This window comes from Prionailurus bengalensis, chromosome B4 (assembly GCF_016509475.1).
Source record: "Prionailurus bengalensis isolate Pbe53 chromosome B4, Fcat_Pben_1.1_paternal_pri, whole genome shotgun sequence".
Classification (NCBI taxonomy): Eukaryota; Metazoa; Chordata; class Mammalia; order Carnivora; family Felidae; genus Prionailurus; species Prionailurus bengalensis.
In genome coordinates this window covers 116,388,359-116,409,199 of record NC_057358.1, presented here as the reverse complement: position 1 = coordinate 116,409,199, position 20,841 = coordinate 116,388,359, and the positions used below count along the sequence as shown (strand labels likewise).

The following is a 20,841-nucleotide window of genomic DNA, read 5'->3' as shown; positions in this document are numbered from 1 at the left end:
AAGAAATATAAGAAATGCCTATGGTTAATGTACAGGAGGCAAGTGGTTGAAGGGATCAGGGGAGAAATGGGTATTTTTTTTTTTTTGATGTATTTGATTTGCCCAGTGAATCCCTGAAGGAAAAATAGTTAGAAATAAAGGTAAAGGAAGATGAAACCTAGTATAGAGTCTGTTTTGCCTAAGCTTTGCTTTAAGGTTTTAATTAGACCTAAAGATTGTTTCTAAGAATGAACAATCTTTGTTTTTGAGTTCTTAGGGCTGTGGAACAGATTCCACTATTGTTTTACTTATCCCCAGAGGGTGGACCTCAAGATAGTGTGAAACTAGACAAATTGGATCCCAGACACCACCACCCTTTCCAAGTCCACTGGAATGACAGGGTAGGTTGGTGTGGACTTGTCTTAAAAACATGGTATATAAATAATTTTCTAGGGAAAAGTTGACAGGAAAGAAAATGTAAGGAGAAAATTTTTTGTTTTGTGAAAGATCTAAATCCTGATGAATTTATTGGTAAGTTGGTTAGAGGGATAGAAGAGTCCATGGTTAAAATATTTTGTTGATTCTGTGTGCCAAACACATTGCAAAAAGCTTTAAGTGTGTTATCTAGCGATGCGCATTGTCAAAGTCTCAGAAACCACTTAGCAGACAAGAAAAATGCAGCTAGCCCAAGGAAACACAGTAATACTGGATCCAGTATTCTCTGATTATTAAAAATGTGCCATTCTCCTCCACATGCCTTACCTAGAATGCTCTTGTTGGGAAATAATTACTGAAAGTGAACAAAGGGACTTTCCAGAATAAAATCAATTAAGATCTCTTGGGGACTTCTAAAATGAATGGATTGTGTTCATATAGCAGTATTGGAATAAGTTTAAAGGCAATACAGTTTCCAGATACCCTTTAATATAATTACCGAGTTTGAAGATCAGACCAAAAGATGTAAGAGAAATCTCACACAGACTGTTTTAAGAGCAAATATCTACCCCAGCCACTGTGTTGTGGTGTTTTTGTTTTTGTTTTTGTGGGTTTTTTTTCCTGTCTAGCTAAGTAGGATAGGAGGAAGTGCGTACTTTCAATTTGTAATTCTACGTGGAAAATGATATGGAGAACAAAGGCAAAGGAAAAAAATTAAATTTCCTTAAAACTTACAGCCATTGACAAGTCCTTGAGACAGTCAGAGTGACCTTCCTATAGGAATTCAACTGCCTCAATGTTAATACTTTGCTAAGGACAAAAGGCAGCCTTAGTTTGACATTAGCCTGACCTCCAGGATCCTGTAAGTCTCTCTCTCTTTTTTTTTTTTTTTATGTTTATTTTATTTATTTTTGAGAGAGAGAGACAGAGTGCAAGTGGGGGAGGGGGAGAGAGAGAGAGACAGACAGACAGACAAAATCTGAAGTAGGCTCCAGGCTCTGAGCTTCAGCACACAGCCCAATACAGGGCTCGAACTCACAGACTGTGAGATCATGACCTGAGCCCAAGTCGGAAGCTTAACCGACGGAGCCACCCAGGTGCCTGTAAGTCTCTTTTAAGGGATAAAAATTCCTTTGGACAGGCGCCTGAGTGACTCAGTCTGGCTCAGGTCATGATCTCAGGGTTTGTGAGTTCGGGCCCTTCATCCTGGTCCGCACTTTGGGCTTTGCTGTGACCATGCAGAGCCTGCTTAGGATTCTCTGTCTCTCTGTCTCTGTCTCTCTCTCTCTCTGTCTTGTCTCTGTCTCTGTCTCTCTCCCCGCCCCCTCCAAATAAATAAACGTTAAAAAAAAATTCCTTTGGAAGCTTCCTTTATCTCTACCCACCCCCCAAGATATATGTTAGCAGTCATCCTCCAAGCATATGGCCCACTGATATACATCTTCATGAAGGGTCTCATGACTAAGGTATTACTAGACAATAGTAGTAAATGACCTTTTCCTCACAACAGCTACCCTTTCAAGGTACTGGAAATCTTACTTCCAAATTCCTTAGAGAACTGCTATCCCTACTTGAAAGTAAATCAACCACTCCTCATAGCCCCAGTGCAGCTCTCTCTGCCTACAGGTCCTGTCCCTGTGCTTTAATAAAATCACCCTTTTTGCACCAGAGACACCACAAGAATTCTTTCTTGATTGTTCGCTCCAAGCCATAACACTTTCACATCAGAAAATACAGTTTGTGATCTATATTGTTGTAGAAAAGAGAATCACTGGGGTGAAAAGCTTTACATCAAATTATATGTGTGTGTATGTTGTTTTTCCTCCTTTGAACTGTAATAGGATTTCCGAGATGCAGTGGCCCATGCTTCCAGGCAACTTGGGAAACCCGTGATTGAGGACCGGATCCTAAATCAGATCCTGTACTACTTGCCTCAGCTGTATGAGCTCAACCGGGATCTCCTGAAGGAACTGGAGGAAAGGATGTCAAACTGGTATAAATGGACTGACCAGTTTTCCCTAAGTTCCAATTTTAGATGAGGCCACAAGGGCCCTGCTTGTGACAGAGAGGTGGTATTCCTTACCTTGAGTTGTTTCAATATATTAAATTTTCTTGGTGGTTACCTGTAGATTGGTCATTTTAGGTGGCCAAAATTCACAACCTTGATGCACTGAGCTCAATTCTAAAACTGTTCAAATTCTTTGGTAATGTTGCCTCAAAAGCAAGAAGGACCCATATTTAGCCAATTTAACTTTCTGTAGGAGACCTCTGATAATCAAGGTTTTGGAGATTGAGGGAGTTTAGTTGATATATTCACACTGAAATGTATTTAAATGCTTTATTATCTTTTCTGGAGTTTCATGAATCTGTCTTTGCATTTTGGAAAAGAGACCATTCACTGGAATAATAGGTTTATTTGGTTTAGAAAATTTACATGTATATGATATCATTGTAGACTGTAGAAAAGAATACCAAAAGATTAAGTACTTCCTTGGGTTGTAGAGAGTAAGCAGAAACTTTGGTGACATCTTTGAAGCTATGCGCAAAATTCAAAATTTCCCTGTAAGCTTTATTTTACATATAACCAAGAAAAATACCTCTTGCCTGTTTTAGAAATATGCCTGTGCATGTTAGCAAAATATGTTAGGTAAGTGATTAATTCCTAGCTGCAGCCCAAATGTAAAATAACAAAGGGTTAAGAACTGAGGAATCACTGAAAGGTATTTTTTAAGGTCATGATAGAAATAAAATGTGATTCCACAGAGTTTTCCTATACATACTTTGTCATTCTTCTTATAAAAATTATCTTTAAAATTACCCTGAATTGCCTTTAACAGATATGTATATTTGTGCAAGCATTATAAAGAGGCTTAAATATATTTTTCGCTTGTGCTAAAAGTTTTCCCAAGTTTAGATCTATAGATGTTCTGCATTAAAGTATTAATTTAAGAAACAGACTGAATTGATGAAAGGGACAGCTAAAACAGTAATTATGGCAAAAGCTACACTTATTACTGACATAAAACCCTTCTAATCCTTGGATAAGGTATTTTCTACTTATTAAAATATTTTTCTCTCTGGGGTCTTCAAGTTAAGACATAGTCTTTGGTTTTAGTATGCTTTCTGAAATAACATTTATTTTTGCATTGGCTTTTAATAACAGCTGTTGCAATACTTCATTTCTGCATTCAACAAAGTTTTGAGTATCTTACTGTGTGCTAGTCAGCACTCTAAGCATGGTGGGAATATCACATTACACAAAACAGATGAGGCTCTTGTTCTCATGAAGTAGATGTTTCAGTGGGGGAAGAGCCAGAAAAATAGACAAGAAACATTAGATGAAAGCAACTTCTGATCTAGAAAGATATAAAATAAGATGACATGCTAGCAAGTGAAGACTGGATGACCAAGAAGACCCTCTGAAAAGGCAAAGCACTTTAAAAGTGACATCTGTACAAAAAGAAGGAGTCAGCCAGGGTTCCTCCATATTTCCAGGCATGCAAAGCCATTAGTAAGAGTTTGCAAAGTGGAATTGACTCTGTATGTCAAAGGAATATAAAGAAGACCAGTGTGATTGGAGAGTACTGTGAAAGAAGGAGAGAAGCCTGAAATGAGTCAGAAAAGTAGGCAGCAGCTGGACCAATGAGGCTACAAATTTGTAAGCCAAAGTGAGGAGTTTGTTTTTCTGCTAAGTCCCCTAGGAGGCCACTGGAAGCCACATGAGTAATATTTGTTTTTAGACTCTCAGGCTGCACAGAAGGATGAGATGGTAGAAGCAGGAGGACCGGTCAGAGGGCTGGCAAAGTCCAGGCAAGATGTGATGCCGGCAGTGGGAATGGTGAAGAGTAGGCATTTGGAGATAGGAGATATCTTACAAGAAGAGAAAAGAGGCGAAGCTGATGGCTTAGACTTGGGACTCTGCTCTTTATTAGATATGTTTTGGATACACTAATGACTCTTTTTATATTTTGTGTATTTCTTTTCTTAGGACTGAACAACACAGAATTGCTGATATCTTTGTAAAGAAGGGACCATATCTAAAAATGTACTCCACATACATCAAAGAATTTGATAAGAATATAGCTTTGCTGGATGAGCAGTGCAAGAAGAACCCAGCATTTGCTGCTGTTGTTAGAGAATTTGAGGTATTTTTGCTGCCATATAATGTTGAACTCTTTTTTTCTTCTTTTGTTGTTTTTAAAGCTGTAATAATTTGCCATCGTTGAAAACAAAAAGATGCTGATATTTAATTCCTTCAGAATCAAAGAGGAGATTGAACAAATTAAAAGGTGAAAAAGTATGTACCAGATTTAATTTTGAAAATCTTTTATCGCATGTTAGAATACTTTAATGGGTCTTTTTTTTTAATTGTGAGGAAATACACACAAAATAAAACAACCATCTTAACCATTTTTAAGTGTATAGTTCAGTAGTGTTAAGTTCATTCATATTGTTTTGCAACCAATCTCTAGAACTCTTCATCTTACATTGCAAAACTGAAACTATACCTAAAACAACTCCCTATCCTCCCCTCCCTCACCCCCGGTGACCACCATTCTACCTACTGTCTCCATGGATTTGACTATTCTAGAAACATTTCTTATTTCTAACTCAGCCTTTCCTTTTCTTCTTCTAACAACTAATCTACAATGATGGGTAGGAAATATCATATGTTTCCCTTTAGATAAATAAATGACGCAGGTTCAATGTCAAAGTTAGGAAAAATTAATAACATTTTATAGCCAAAGCTTTTGTGTTTAAGTCCTTCCCCCAGTCTTGGATAAAATGTGAATTATTATATGTTTGAATACTTACTTCTCTCTTTTGAAACTAAAAAAAAATTCCAGTCATGCAAACTAGAAAGGTTTTAGAGGTATTATGATATTGCTGATTTCTTATTTTTACGTTAGACACGTAATTAAACTTTAAAATCATTTGTTGTCTTTTTTCTGGGTTTTTTTTTCCTTTTCCTCTCCTGATGTCTTCATGTTGTTAAGAAAGGAAGTGTGATTTATGTAGCTATGGCAACTGATAATTGACCCAGGGTTTCATCAGTGTCCAGAGAATTAATTGTTCTGTTGTCTTGGCAGCAAAAGAAAACATAAGACAGGAAAATTAACTGTCTTGGTTAATGATGCTTGCATGGTAGATGCTTTCTTAAATGCAATATCATTATAATTTTTTAAGTATTCTGTGTACCAGACCCTAGAGGTGCATATCTAGAAAAAGATGAAACAATCTGAGCAAATCTTAAAAAACTCTTCCCCACCCACCTGAGCTGGGGAAGAAGTGCAGAGCATCTTAGGATGCAGGAACATTTTCACTCAGCCATTTTGATGCCACCTCAAAGTAAATTCCTGTGTCAGAGAATGTGTGGGAGGCCCAGGGTTGGGCTGAAGGGTCTGTTGTACTTACTTAGGAAAAGAGCTTTCAAGGCAGAATCAGTTGTCATTTTGATCAAATCAAAATGGCTCCGGAATCAAAGTTTCTATATACACTGATTTGGGAGCTGTCTTTTATAGCCATTCATCTGAGAAAGAAATTTTACATCCATTGGGCTTATTAGAGAAGATACACATAGCTAGGCTACTTTTCAGGTCATCTTTAACTTCTGCAATTCTCCCCACTACCACTTGTTGTTATCGTAAGTACATTGACCATGGACTCTGATTATTATTTGAATCCAGTTCCCAGTAGATTGATTTCTGTCACCTTATCTTCAGTGCCATGCATTTCTCTCTTGCTCGTTGGGTTTGTGCTTGTGAAAACACTGGCAGAGGCTCTGCTAAGTGGCAGCTGCAGAGTGTGGTGCTCTCTAATTGATCTAGAGCACAGGCTGCAGCCACCACTGTCTGTGAGAGGGCCGTGAACAAATGATCGCAGTGAGCCTGTGACTTCAGAGACCTACCTGCAGAAAAGGGTGGGCTAGGTGCTGAGTGGGCTATGGTTTCACTCTTAGCGTAACAGCTGAGCCTTAAGTTACAGCAGGCTTTTCCATGAATCCCCTTCCACAGTTGATGACCACCTCAAGTTTGGCTTCCTGGGCACTTGAATCTGGGTCCCATGCTTTTTAGAAAAATGCCTGTGTTGACTTTGGAAACCTTTTCCTTTCAGATGAGCCCACGCTGTGCTAATCTGGCCCTCAAGCACTACCTACTCAAGCCAGTTCAGAGGATCCCCCAGTACAGGCTGCTGCTGACAGGTAGGCTTCTCTGACAGTTTGCCAACCAACCAGTTCTTTGATCAGTTCTTTGATCATCCCTGCATGCATTCTCTGCGTGGGCATTATTCTTACATGTACATCATACCATCCCAACCCCACATCCCTGTGACATTTTACCTGATTAATATTATTAATCCCAAGAATGACCTTTCCCAGCTGCTCAAGAATGAGGTTTAGGGAGTCACTCACACATATTTGTTGCCCTGGTCACTTACCTCAGAGGGTTGTAAGGATTGATTAATGAGCTATGTGCTTAGAATGGTGCTTTGGTCATACTAAGTTCTAAACCAGTATCAGCTGCTATTAATAATAGTAGTATCCTTATCGTCATCATCATCATGTTGTTGTTCTCATGGTCATTATCTATATCTTCTAGTAGACTGTAAGCTTCAAGATTACAGGGCTGTGTCTATCTGGCTTACTCCTATAACTGTTAAAAAAAAAAAAAGGGGGGGAAGAAGAAGCCAAGAGGCTATGATTTGAGTGAAGGTATACACTGTGCTCAGGGCTTTATATTCCTTGGCCCTTCCAAGTCTTCACCGTAGCCATCCATATATCACGGTATTATTTACATAGATGTAATAATAGAGATAAGTGGTTTGGTGTCACAGAAAAGCTAGTACAGTCTCACACCAAGTCTAGTGTCTGACACATTCTACTAGGTCCACTGGAGTATTTGGTGAAATAATTGGATGTGCAGCAACTTAGTATACATATATTATGTGCATTAGGAATTGTGTCAAATGGATAAGAATATCAAAATTCCACCACAACTCTAAGTTCAGTCTGTAGTGATTTCATGTAAATAGATTTTGAGGTACTTGGTTCCTGTTGGTATTCTTAAGAAAGAGTGGGCATGCTCCTTTCCTTCACTAAATCCTTTCTTGTGAGCCAAAAACTATATCGGATGTAGTACATGTGAGTCCTGGAAAGCCAGAATTTCCTGATATTCCTTTAGGCAAAGCCTTCCAAGGTTGCCTTTTAAAAGACAAAGTGCTGTTGAGGAACGCCTGCCCTCAGCATCTGGAACTGGCCACTCTAGGTGTTTCAAGTGTGCAGTTTGAATTTCGAACTGTGAATCAAACACTAGATTTTTCTTTGGAATGACATAAGACAAACCAAATAATTTGAGGATATCCTGTCCATTTGTACTTTCTTTCCTCTCCTTTTGGCAGAGATTTAGAAAACACAGGACAAAAAGGAAGTACCAATGCATGTGTTGTGTTTTTGCTAGATAAATTCAATGCTGTGTCGTAAATGAAGCTGTTAAACGGCTTAGGCTGTTTCTACAGCTGTGGAGTGTGTTTTTAGTGGCAAAAGACTACTGTGGTTTCAAATGAGAGAAGGATAGAGCAAGATTCTGAAATTTTAATGTAAAAATGTTTCTCCCCCCACACTATGATTGATCTAAGTAAAGTTATACATTTAATTTATGATTCATGGAAGTTTGGTTTTAACTGAGAAGTGATGAAACAGCCAAAGTAAGCTTTAAAAATTATTTTTTAAGAGAACAGATTTCATGTATTTTATGATAGCAAATAGAATAATTATAACAATATACTGTAATAAAAGTTAAATGAATATGGTCTCTTTCATATCTTTTTTTTTTTTTTTAATTGAAAGAGGGGGGTGGCGGTGCAAATGAGTGAAAGGCAGAGAAAGAGAATCCTGCGAGGGGCAGAGAGGGAGAGAAGCCAGGCTTGTGTTCATCCGAAGTGAGGCTCGTGCTCACCTGATTCAGGGATCGAGCTCACCCGATGCATGACTCAAACTCACAAACCGTGAGATGATGACCTGAGCCAAAGACAAACACTTAACTGATTGGGTGCCTCATCTTCCTCTCCTATCTTATTATACTATGGTGACCCTTCTTATGATGATGTGAAATGAAAAAATGCCTACATGATGAGATGAAGTGAGATGAATGACATTAGGCACTGTGTATCCCTAGGCTACTGTTGACCTTATGTGACATGTTAGAAGGATCTTCTGCCTCCTTACACTCACAGCTGTTGACTTGGTTAACTGAAACTTTAGAGAGTGAAAGTATGGATAAGGGGTACTACTGTATTTGGTGCCTTGTGAATTTGCTAGTATTTTTGTAATTTGAAAATTGGTTCCGTAATTTGATTATGAACTCCTCAAGGTCAAGGAGTGGGTCTTTTACCAATAATTTAATGCACTTCAATTTCTCTGGGTCAGTTTTGATTACATTGGAAGCCATTCAGGAAATAATATTGGCTGCTTTTAAGATAGGTTTAAAATATCCCGTTAAGCTAAAACATCTTTAGCCTAAAGGATGACATTGAGATAGAGAATTTCAGAGATGATGTCTTCTCCTAAAGGAAGACATATTTAGGGGCTCCTGGGTGGCTCAGTCAGTTAAGTGTCTGACTCTTGATTTCAGCTCCAGTCATGATCTTGCAGTTTTTGAGTTTGAGCCCTGCATCTGGCTCCACACTGACAGTGCAGAGCCTGCTTGGGATTCTCTCTCTTCCTCTTTCTCTGCCCCTCCTCCGCTCTCTCTCAAAATAAACTTTAAATAGGCTTAGGCCTTTTAAAAATAATAATAAAAAATAAAAATAAATGGAAGACATATTCCGAGAGGTGAATTGTCCTTCCCCAAACTACACAGGTAGTACTGAAGTATACATATGGTCCTAGAATCCTAAGGACATATGGAGGCTGTGATGCTAAGGGTTTGTTTATATTTTTATTTAAAATTCTGATTTTCCAGGGACGCCTGGGTGGCTCAGTTGGTTAAGTGTCCGACTTCGGCTCAGGTCATGATCTCACTGTTTGTGAATTCGGGCCCTGCATCGGGTGCTGTGCTAACTGCTCAGAGCCTGAAGCCTGCTTTGGATTCTGTGTCTCCCTCTCTCTCTGCCTCTCCCCAGCTTACACTCTGTCTCTCTGTCAGGAATAAGTAAACATTAAAAAAAATTTTTTTTTTTACTCTGATTTTCCAGTACTCATTTTTGTTATATTCTGATTACTCCCTATTTTGCAAGATATTTCTACAGTTGCTATCAAAGTGCTCCCTGTCTATACACTTAAATTTTTAGAAGTTGGATTTTAAATCTTTAGGTTTGCATCTATTCAAACGGGGTCCTCATTTTTGAATAAACAAGCTCGGTGTTTTAATCCTTTGAACAACCTTGTGGGGTTATATAACTTTCATTTTCATTTTAGAATTTGGAGTAATTCCAAGAGCACAAAATATATAGGAACAGAGAGGAACAGCAAGACTATTTGGGGCAACTTTTAACAACTTTGATTTAGTAATGAGTTTCAGGCAGACTAGGGGAAGGATCCGTGCCTGACTCAGTATAGATATGTGACCCCCTTGGTTTCAGGAGGGAAAGACTGAAAAATGTAGAGATGAAGTACAGATAAGATAGGATAGTTTCTTTTGGAATCCTTTTAGAGAAAGGTGGATGGAAATCCCCAGATACTGCAACCTGCCCCTACTAGTCAGACAACCATCCTGTTGTCTTGCAGAATTTTCTTCCTGGACATAATTTGGCTTTTAGTTGGATATTTGACTTAGCTTTGTCTTCCTTCAGCATAGTGAAAAGCACTTTCAACTAAATTCCTGGTAGTACTTTTTTTTTTTTTTTAACTCAACTCAAAATAAGATTAAAGAAAATGCATATGTTGTATAATAAATGCTTAATATTAGAATTATTTTATTTAAAAGGTAAAATAAAGTAACTGGTTTACTTAATTTAAGTAGGAAAACTTATAAATTTTACCTTTATATTGGCCACTCAAAGCAAGTGGATCTAGTCAGATCTTGAAATCTATGTGGGGCCCAGAACCTGTTTGCAGTTAAGAGCCTGAGAGTCTTTTTTTTTTTTTTTTTAATTTTTTTTATGTTTATTTATTTTTAAGAGACAGAGTGTGAGCGGAGGAGGGGCAGAGAGAGAGGGAAACACAGAATCCGAAGTAGGCTCCAGGCTCTGAGCTGTCAGCAGCGAGCATGATGCAGGGCTTGAACCCACAAACTGTGAGATCATGACCAGAGCCGAAGTCAGATGCTTAACCGACTGAGACACTCACGCGCCCCAGGAGCATGAGAGTCTTGAGGCAGCAGTGAAGAAGTAATGGAAAGAAACAGGTGCTACTGTAGGAGCAACATTAATTGTTTACCTCTGTTTATTTCCTTCCTCATCTCTTCAGTGTTGAGACCGTCTTTATTATCCTGATTCTGTGTCTGTCATAGACTCTGGCACATAACAGGAACTCGATGAGCTGAAAGGCTTAGGGAGTTAAACATTGTTCCTTGTTATAAGGTTGAGAATCCCCATGCTGTGGTGTCAATTAATGTTTCATGGATGAGTGGGTCAATAAATTATTAAGAGTTGAAACGTTCTTCCAGTTACCCAAGCACAAATTTGTGGAAAGGACTGAAATACTTCCCTTTCCTCTTCTTTTCTCTCTCATAGGATATGCTGATCAGTTTTCCTTTGCCTCTGATTCCTGCTGTTTCCATTTCCCTTGTTCTAGGCCAGGCCTTCCTAAACTCCTGTCAAATTGTGGCAATATCTTCCTTCTGGTCATGCTACCTCTTATCACCACCACCACCCCTGGCACATTGTCACTTAGTCTCTTTTCCAAAGATACCAAAAGGAAAAACCCACTCCTGTGTCTCTCCTGTTCACACACCACCACCACCACACTCACAGTACTGACACCAGATGTGTAGTTTAGTCCCATACTAGGCAATTATCTTTAACATCAGCTAGGTGTCCTACAATTTGATTCAATTCAGGCACTATCTACCTGGAAACAGTGCCAGATTCTACAGATCAAGGGCTCCATCTCACAAGACTACCCCCCTGCAAACTTCACATGCCATTCAACATGTCCCAGGTTGTCACCTGTATTTCTTTTCTTTTCTTTTTTTTTAACATTTATTCATTTTGAGAGACAAACAGCGTGAGCAGGAGAGGGGCAGAGAGAGAGGGAGACACAGAATCTGAAGCAGGCTCCAGGCTCTGAGCTGTCAGCACAGAGCCCAATGGGCTCAAACTCATGAACCACGAAATCATGACCTGAGCTGAAGTCTGACGCTCAATCGACTGAGCCACCCAGGCGCCCCACCTGTATTTCTGATCAACCAGCTATAAATCTGGGTTCCCCTGATTCTCTCCTTGGATTCACTACTTTGCCAGAATGGTTCATAAAACTCAGAGTAACACTTATTTACATTTGCTGGTTTATTTTTAAAGGATATGGTAAAAGCGGGGGGCTTCAGTCAGTTAAGTGTCTGACACTTGGTTTCAGCTCAGGTCATGATCTCATGGTTTGTGAGTTTGAGCCCCACATCAGGCTCCATGCTGACAGTACGGAGCCTGCTTGATATTCTCTCTCTCTGACCCTCCCCCACTCGCTTGCACGCGCTCTCTCTCTCTCTCTCTGTCTCAAAAATAAATAAATAAATAAATAAATAAATAAATAATTTTTTTAAAGGTATGATGAAGGAAAAAAGTGACTATCTAGATGGAAGGGATGCATAGGGAAAAGTATATGGGAAGGATCTTGGAGCTTCCATGCCCTCTCTGGGTACCACTCTCCCAGCACCTCCACATGTTCAGCAACCAGAAACTCTAACCCCTATACTTCGGAATTTTAATGAAGACTTCATCATGTGGTCATGATCCAATATTAACTCCACTTCTAGCCCTCTTCCCTTCCTATAGGATGGAGAGTAGGGCTGAAAGTTGCAAGCTTATAATCATGGCTTGATCTTTCTGGTGACCAGCCCTTATCTAGGAGCTATTCAGGAGCCCACCCAGAGTCAGCTCATTATAACAAAAGACATTCCTATCACCTAGGAAGTTTCAGAGGATTTAGGAGTTCTGTCAGAACTAGGGTCAGAGGCCAGATGTTAGAACAAAAGATGCTCCTAGTGCTCTTATCACTTAGAAAATCACAAGGGTTTTAGCAGCCCTGCCAGGAACTGGGAGGAGAGCCCAGGAAAGTTGAAAACTTACATTATCCTACCATAATAGCAGATACCTGTCATTTGCCCAAACCCATAGAATTTACCACACCAAGATATGTAAACTATCGGCTTTGGGAGGAGTGGGGGGTTGTGATGTGTCAATGTAGCTTCCTCCATTCTAACAAACATACCACTCTGGTGGAGGATATTGGTAATGGGAATGTCTGTGCATGTCTGGGGCAGAGGGTATATGGGAAATCTCTATGCCTTTCTCTCAGGTCTGCTGTGAACATAAAATCACTCTAAAAAAAAAAGTCTTAATGGGGGGGGCATTATTATTCACAATATAAAGGCCACATGTTATAACCCAGAATTTCCCAAACTTTGTTTTCCTTTGCTCTAACTGCAATAGGTTTTTTTACTCTGTACTGAAAGATGTCCTCAAGGCCAGATTCTCTCTTTCATTAATCAATATTTATATGGACTGAACTTGAGCCGGACACCTGTATACACTGGCCAACACCAAGGTGGTCCTTGCTCTGGTGGAGCTTCTAGTCCTCCTCTTTGGGGCCATGCCCAACCACTGAGGCTTTCACCAAGAGCGTCCTCTCCTCGAGTCCTGAAAATTAAACTGATCTCATCATTTGTTTGAGTGACTATATTTTGAGGAGTTGTTTTTGTAAGGGTCTTTTGTGCCTATTAAAAAATACATAAGTATTATAAAACATAGTTCTTCTTTATCTTCTACCATCCAGAGATGACTATCATAGATCCTTTTAGGTTTTTTTTGTCTCTGTGTTATATGCAGTGTAAATTTTTCCAACAAAAAAACCTTTTATTTGTGGAAAGTTACTACGTTGGTGTTGAAAAAAGTTAAATCAGTGAGGATCATGTTGAGAAAGTAAAATAAAATGAAAAACATAATTTAAAAATTCCTCTGAAATATCTTTTCCATTTCTATATTTAGGAGGAAAAAACAGTCCTTTGAACTTTGATTAAATTTGGATCAGGTAGTTTTCTTTGATCTTGTTCTAAATATTTATGTTATAAGTGACTAACGACATATTATATTACTTTTCCTGTAATCTTTGCCTTTAGTCTGGGATGGTATTAACTCCCTCTAGGTTTTAGAAATCCAGGATTTCCCATGTTGGTAGAAAATGGGATATTAAAAACATCTGTTATAGTGTTCTGAAGCTATTAATTTGAGCTATGAACAGACTAATAAGCAGATTCAACAAAAGATCACAGTCAGATTAATGCATGACTTTTAAAAAATTCTTACTGAAAAATGAAACTTCTGCTTAGCAAATATTTGTTTTATAACCCAGGGCTAATTGTCTTCCTCAAAGTCATTCTAACACTTTCTCTAGGGCAGAACGTGATGAAAGGTGGGGCTGTCCCAATCACCAGACAAGGAATTTAGTTTCTGAAGAACCCAAAGACCCTGATGTAAGGCAGTGATAATATTCAGAATTCCTGTTGTTATTAGCTCAACTCTCAACATGTTACAATTAATTTTTTAATTATAGTTGTGAACAAGGTATTTTGAGAGATGGTATTTAATAAATTCTATCCATGAAATATCTTAGTACTGTGGAAATATTTAGTACTATGGAAAGACTTTAGGATATAAGCACATTTCATCTGCCTGTTCTATTAAATTATAACTTTTATTTGAATGTTTTTAAGCTTATTTATTTATTTTGAGAGAGAGACAGAGAGAGCAAGCAGGGGAGAGGCAGAAAGAGAGGGAGAAAGAGAATCCCAAGCAGGCTCCGCACTGTCAGCACAGAGCCTGACATGAGGCTCAAACCCACAAACCATGAGACCATGATCTGAGCTGAAACCAAAAGTTGGATGCTCAACCCGACTGAGCCTCCCAGGCACCCCTAAATTATAGCATTTAAATGTAATCTCACTTTCTCTACAGAATAGAGGTTCTTAACCTTTTTTATGCCTGGATCCCTCTGGTAATCTGGTGAGGTCTATGGATCTCTTAGAATACTTTTTTTAAAGTTATAGAATAATATACATAAGATTAAAAGGAACCAATTAGCCTGAAATACAGTTATTAAAATAGTTTTATAGTGTTACATAGTAATACATGTGCTACTTTAGTAATGCATTAAAAAGAAGATCTGGTGGTAGATATAAGAACTACCATGATTTTGATATAGTGGTGATGGTAAACAGTATTTTGAGATATCTGCAACAACTGTGATGTGATAATAAAAAATTATGTGACTTCCCTGGTGGTAAAGTCATTGGTATCATTGGTAATACTGTGGTTTGTTGCCTACATTCACAATAGAAGGAAATTCTGTATTTCATGTCGAAGTTAGTGAAAATATTGTTTGTTTTTTTGTTCTTTGCCCATCCAAGTTTGTAGATCCCCAGAACTGTACCCACAAACATCATTGTAAAGTCATTCTTTGTTCTAGTTCTCTGTGTATGTTTGACTCAGATTCCCTGTAGATAGCCAAATGCCTCTATCATTGAAACTTGTCTTGCCAAAGATCCAGCAAGCTGACTGACTTTTCCTCTTAGTGTTTGTTAGTCATGGGCTTACATCGGGAACTGTTCCCATTGAAGAAAATGCTGAAATTCACTCAAACTTGAATTCACTTTAGTGTTTGTATTTGCTTTATTCTTTTCTTGGCTATTCTTTGGCTAATAAAATAAAATATACTTAGTTCCCTAAACCTAAATTTGTTCTTTGTTGATAATTAGGGTGGTAAGGACCCAATATGGATAAGAACTTCTGTAAATGAAACTTCACTGTGCCAAAACCATTTCTGTACCTTTGAGATTGTCACCTAGTAAACTGGCAGGCCTAAGGGCTGGAAAATGTATCCATGGAAAAAAGCAGTATCAACCAAGTCAAAATAATGGATGTTTACTTTTGTTGAGAGACTTCCTACCGTTTGGATTCCTCTAAGGGCATCCTGGATATGCCTAGCCAGTCTGTCCCAATAAAAAGGGACCACAGGAAGATTCTGTCCATTGTAAAATCTGCTACACAATTTTGCGTAAGATGACCCCGTGGAGTTAGATTTAGTTTGTAAGTCCTTTGGGCATGCCACCTCAGGACCAGGGCCCTGACCCAAAGTCTAGCATAGACCAGGGCTGCCTCATTGGCTATGTCCTGTACAAGGGCTTTGGCTGATGTCCAGGTCCAGCCTGCACTCTGCTTGACATCTTGTGTGCTCTGGGTGGGAGTGCATCAGCCCAGGAGAGGTGGCCTTTTCTAATTCACAGAAAGGCATGGCCTGCTTTCTGAGAGCCCAGAAAGGTCACTTTTTCTAATTCAGACAAGCACTGTATGTACAAGAGGCAGCCCGGGGCCACATTTCAAGGACCAGAATAGAATTAATATTTGAGAGGCAAGAGAATGAGAGCAGGGGCCTGAGTACTTTTACACTAGTCAGACCCTCAAGGTATTATCTCAACTGCTTAGCAAAGTAGAAAGCAAGAAGTGGTTACCCTAAATGGAGTATTATTTAGTCCACCATAAATTCAGGAAACATTTATTGAATATGTACCAGACCTTGTTCTAGGTACTGGAATCGAGGATAATTCAAGCTCCTTGTCTTCATGAAGCCCACAGTTTAGCAAAATAGAGTACATCATTAAAGAATATTCTGGGAGGGAAACATCAGCCAATACATATCCTACAACGTCAATAATTAAAAGCACGTAATCCCATTGCAAGAATAGACCTATTGAAACACCAGCATTCTTCTTAGAACTAGGACAAACAATCCTAAAATTTGTATGGAACCACAGAAGACCCTGAATAGCCAAAGTAATGTTGAAAAAGAAACCCAAAGCTGGAGGCATCACAATTCTGGACTTTAGCCTGTACTACAAAGCTGTAGTCATCAAGATAGTATGGTGTTGGAACAAAAACAGACGCATAGACCAATGGAATAATATAGAGAATCCAGAATCAGACCCACAAATGTATGGCCAACTAATCTTTGACAAATCAGGAAAGAGTATCCACTGGAAAAAAGACAGTCTCTTCAGCAAATGGTGCTGGGAGAACTGGACAGCAACATCCAGAAGAATGAAACTGGACCACTTTCTTACACCATACACAAAAATAAACTCAAAATGGATGAAAGACCTAAATGTGAGACATGAAACCATCAAAATCCTAGAGGAGAAAAACAGGCAACAACCTCTTTGACCTCAGCCACAGCAACTTCTTATTTGACATGTCTCCAAAGACAAGGGAAATAAAAGCAAAAAGAACTATTGGGACATCCTCAAGATAAAAGTTTCTGCACAGCAAAGGAAACAATTAGCAAAACCAAATGGCAACCAACAGAATGGGAGAAGATACTTGTAAATGACATATCAGATAAAAGGTTAGTATCCGAAATCTATAAAGAACTTACCAAACTCAACACCTGAAAAACAAATAAGCCAGGGAAGAAATGGGCAGAAGACATGAATAGACAATTTTCCAAAGAAGACATCCAGATGGCTAACAGACATATGAAGAGATGCTCAACATCACTCATCATCAGGGAAATACAAATCAAAACCACATTGAGATACACCACCTCACACCAGAGTGGCTAAAATTAACTCAGGCAACAACAGATGTTGACGAGGATGTGGAGAAAGGGGAACCCCCTTGGGGCGCCTGGGTGGCGTAGTCGGTTAAGCGTCTGACTTCAGCCAGGTCACGATCTCGCGGTCTGTGAGTTTGAGCTCCGCGTCGGGCTCTGGGCTGATGGCTCAGAGCCTGGAGCCTGTTTCCGATTCTGTGTCTCCCTCTCTCTCTGCCCCTCCCCTGTTCATGCTCTGTCTCTCTCTGTCCCCAAAAAAATAAATAAACGTTGAAAAAAAAATTAAAAAAAAAAAAAGGGGGGGAACCCTCTTGCACTGTTGGTGGGAATGCAAACTAGTGCAGCTACTCTGGGACACAGTGTGGACGTTCCTCAAAAATTTGAAAATAGAATTATCTTATGACCCAGCAATAGCACTATAGGAATTTATCCAAAGAGCTCAAATGTCCATCAACTGATGAATGGATAAAGAAGATTGGTATACACACACACACATACACACATACATACATACAGTGGAATATTACTCAGCAATGAAATGAGAATGAGAATGAGATCTTACCATTTGCAACAATGTGGATGGAACTAGAGGTATTATGCTAAGTGAAATAAGTCAGTCAGAGAAAAGACATATCTATGTTTTCACTCATGTGGAATTTGAGCAACTTAATAGAAGACCCTGGGGGAAGGTAAGGGGGGAAAATTATATATATATATGTATAAAAGAAAGACCTATTAATTGAACAGTAATAATTATTGAGGCGCCTGGGTGGCTCAGTTGATTAAGCATCCGACTCTTGGTTTCAGCTCAGGTCATGATCTCCTGGTTCATGAGATCTGACAATGCAGAACCTGCTTGGGATTCTCTCTCTCCCTCTCTCTCTCTGACCCTTTCCTGCATGTGTTCATGCATGCACATGCTCTCTTTCTCAACATAAATAAACATTTGAAAAATGAAAATTATTATTCTATTAATAGAATAAGGAGGTAACTTTAAAATGACCCTGTTTATAAAAATGTAATGTATGGCAAGATAGGAAGTGTAAGACAGAAGAAAGGAAAAATTAATGGGTCGCCTGAGTGGCTCAGTCGGTTAAGCATACGACTTCGGCTCAGTTCATGATCTCATGGTTTGTGAGTTTGAGCCCTGCATCAGGCTCTGTGCTGACAGCTCCGAGCCTAGAGCCTGCTTCAAATTCTGTGTCTCCCTCTCTCCCTACCACCCCCTCAAAAATAAATAAACATTAAACAAATTTTTTTTAAGAAAGAAAAAATTGAGATTCATACATTAGTGAATACACTAAAATCAAAATTAAATAGGCAGAGCATAGAGGATTTTTAGGGCAGTGAAAATACTTTGTACATTACCATCATCAGGGATACATGTCATTTTATGTTTGTCTAAACCCATAGAATATACAACACCAACAGTGAACTATGGACTCTGCGTAATAATGATGTGTCAGTATAGCTTTATCAGTTGTAGTAAATGTACCACTCTGGTGGGGAATGTTGCTAATGGGAGAGGCTGTGCATGTGGGAGTGGGAGGTGTATGGAAAATCTCTGTTCCTTCCTCTCAGCTTTACTGTGAACGTAAAACTGCTCTTAAAAAAAAAAAAAAAAAAGACTTAATTAAAATAAAAAATATAAAGCATTAAACTACGGGGGGAAAGAAGGTAAAAAAATAAAATTGGTTATTAAAACTAAGGATAGGGAGAAGAGGAGAGATGGTTTTCTAAGCCCAGAAAAATAAAGAAATTATAAAGGAAAATATTGATACCTTTATACTATTCTAAATAATAAAAGCATTATAGAGGTTTAAAACAGTCAAAATTAAAAGATAAACAATATGTCAGAAAATATCTTAGTAGCAAATATGAAAGAAATTGCTTTTTCACTAAGAATATTAAAATTCCCTTAGATATCTAGACTAAACATAGGAATAATTCACTAAGAAAATGCATAATAAATACACAGTGGCATATCTAACATCCTCTAAATCATAAGTATTAATTAAAACAAGTTTTATTTAAAAAAAATTTTTTTAACGTTTATTTATTTTTGAGACAGAGACAGAGCATGAACAGGGGAGGGTCAAAGAGAGGGAGACACAGAATCTGAAACAGGCTCCAGGCTCTGAGCTGTCAGCACAGAGCCCGACGCGGGGCTCGAACTCACGGACCGCGAGATCATGACCTGAGCCAAAGTCGGCTGCCTAACCGACTGAGCCACCCAGGCGCCCCTAAAACAAGTTTTTAATTCCCCCTACTATATCAGCAATAAAAAACTACAATACATATAACTGGATCATTAGTGAATTTGATATTCTCATGTATTTATAATGATATTTTAAGTTGGTGTATCCCTTTAGGGAGGATCTCATATATATATATATATATCAGGTACTTTAAAAAAACTTAATTTTCTCTGATCAGGAAATAATCTCAAGTATGTAAAAAAAGACAAATATATGAAGATACTGATCAGTGTTACTTATAATTAAAATAATTAGACAATTTATTATTCAAAGAGTGAAAGGCACTACTTATAGTTAGGCAAGGGCAACAAGTATACAGCAGCATCATTATGGGCAAATTAGGATATAGGACTATATTATTTAGAACAGCCAAAACAAGATAATTGTTAAATGACCTTTAGTACCTAAGTACCGAATAACATCCCTCTCACGGGATGTTGTTCAGCTATTCCTATGGGAAAAAAAATATGTGGGCCAAAAGATTTTAAATGGGCTATAAAATCCTATATATTATTAAAATTAAAATCAAGCATTTATAAAAACAAGGAAATATTTTTAATCATAATAGTTATTTTAAGTTTATTTTTATTTTCTTTTGAGAGAGAGAACAAGCAAGACAGGGGCAGAGAGAGAGGAAGAGAGAGAATCCCAAGCAGGCTCCACACTGTCAGTCCAGAGTCCCATGTGGGGCTCAGACTCACAAACCACAAGATCATGACCTGAGCCGAAGTTGGGTGCTTAACCGACTGAGCCAACTGGGCGCCTCCATAATAGTTATTTAACAGATGTGCATGGTTTGAGTTCTCTCCATTGTTTAATTTTCCAGATTTCCTATAATGCATTTTAGAATATTTTTTTAAATGTGCTTCATAATACATTAGAATGATAATCATTACAGTTTTCCAGTCTGGTCCACCCTACTTATTTTATGTATGTGGATATTGACACACAGAAATGCTACAGGGCATGGCCAAAGTCAAAAGCCTCAGCTAGACATAGCTGGACGATGAAGAGTCTATTCTCACACTGCCAGTGAGTGCCCTTGACCACTTCACCAAGCTGCCTTGAAGATGGCAGCAGTATGTCTTGCAACGTAACACTTGACTTTTATTTTTGGTATTTAAAATAATTTGTCTCAGAAGTCAGGATAATTTCTGGTTGCCTTTAAAATTTGAAACTTTGGCAAAGAAGCTTATTGACTAGACTTATTTTTCTCTGGATCCCATAATTCTGGATGTGTCACTGACTTCAGTGCATATTTAAGGAGGAAACAAGAAATGTGGGTAGTACAAAGTAAGACACATTCTCAAGTTCAAAACAGATTGACTTTGGAATGTCACTGTCCTTGTATGTTCATTTCCTCTGTGCTTTGCCACCAACCGTTTCTCAGCACATAGTCCAGGAATCCAACTG

At 38.5% G+C, this 20,841-nt stretch overlaps 1 protein-coding gene across 1 annotated transcript in view; it reads left to right on the top strand.

Moving 5' to 3' along the window:
• FGD6 (FYVE, RhoGEF and PH domain containing 6) overlaps positions 1-20,841 on the top strand; it is a 115,826-nt gene that overhangs the window by 62,715 nt on the left and 32,270 nt on the right. Inside the window, exons 6-8 of the mRNA XM_043562158.1 lie at positions 2,256-2,407; positions 4,403-4,559; positions 6,529-6,616. Coding sequence (XP_043418093.1) covers positions 2,256-2,407; positions 4,403-4,559; positions 6,529-6,616 — 397 coding nt within the window. The remainder of the gene's footprint in view (positions 1-2,255; positions 2,408-4,402; positions 4,560-6,528; positions 6,617-20,841) is intronic.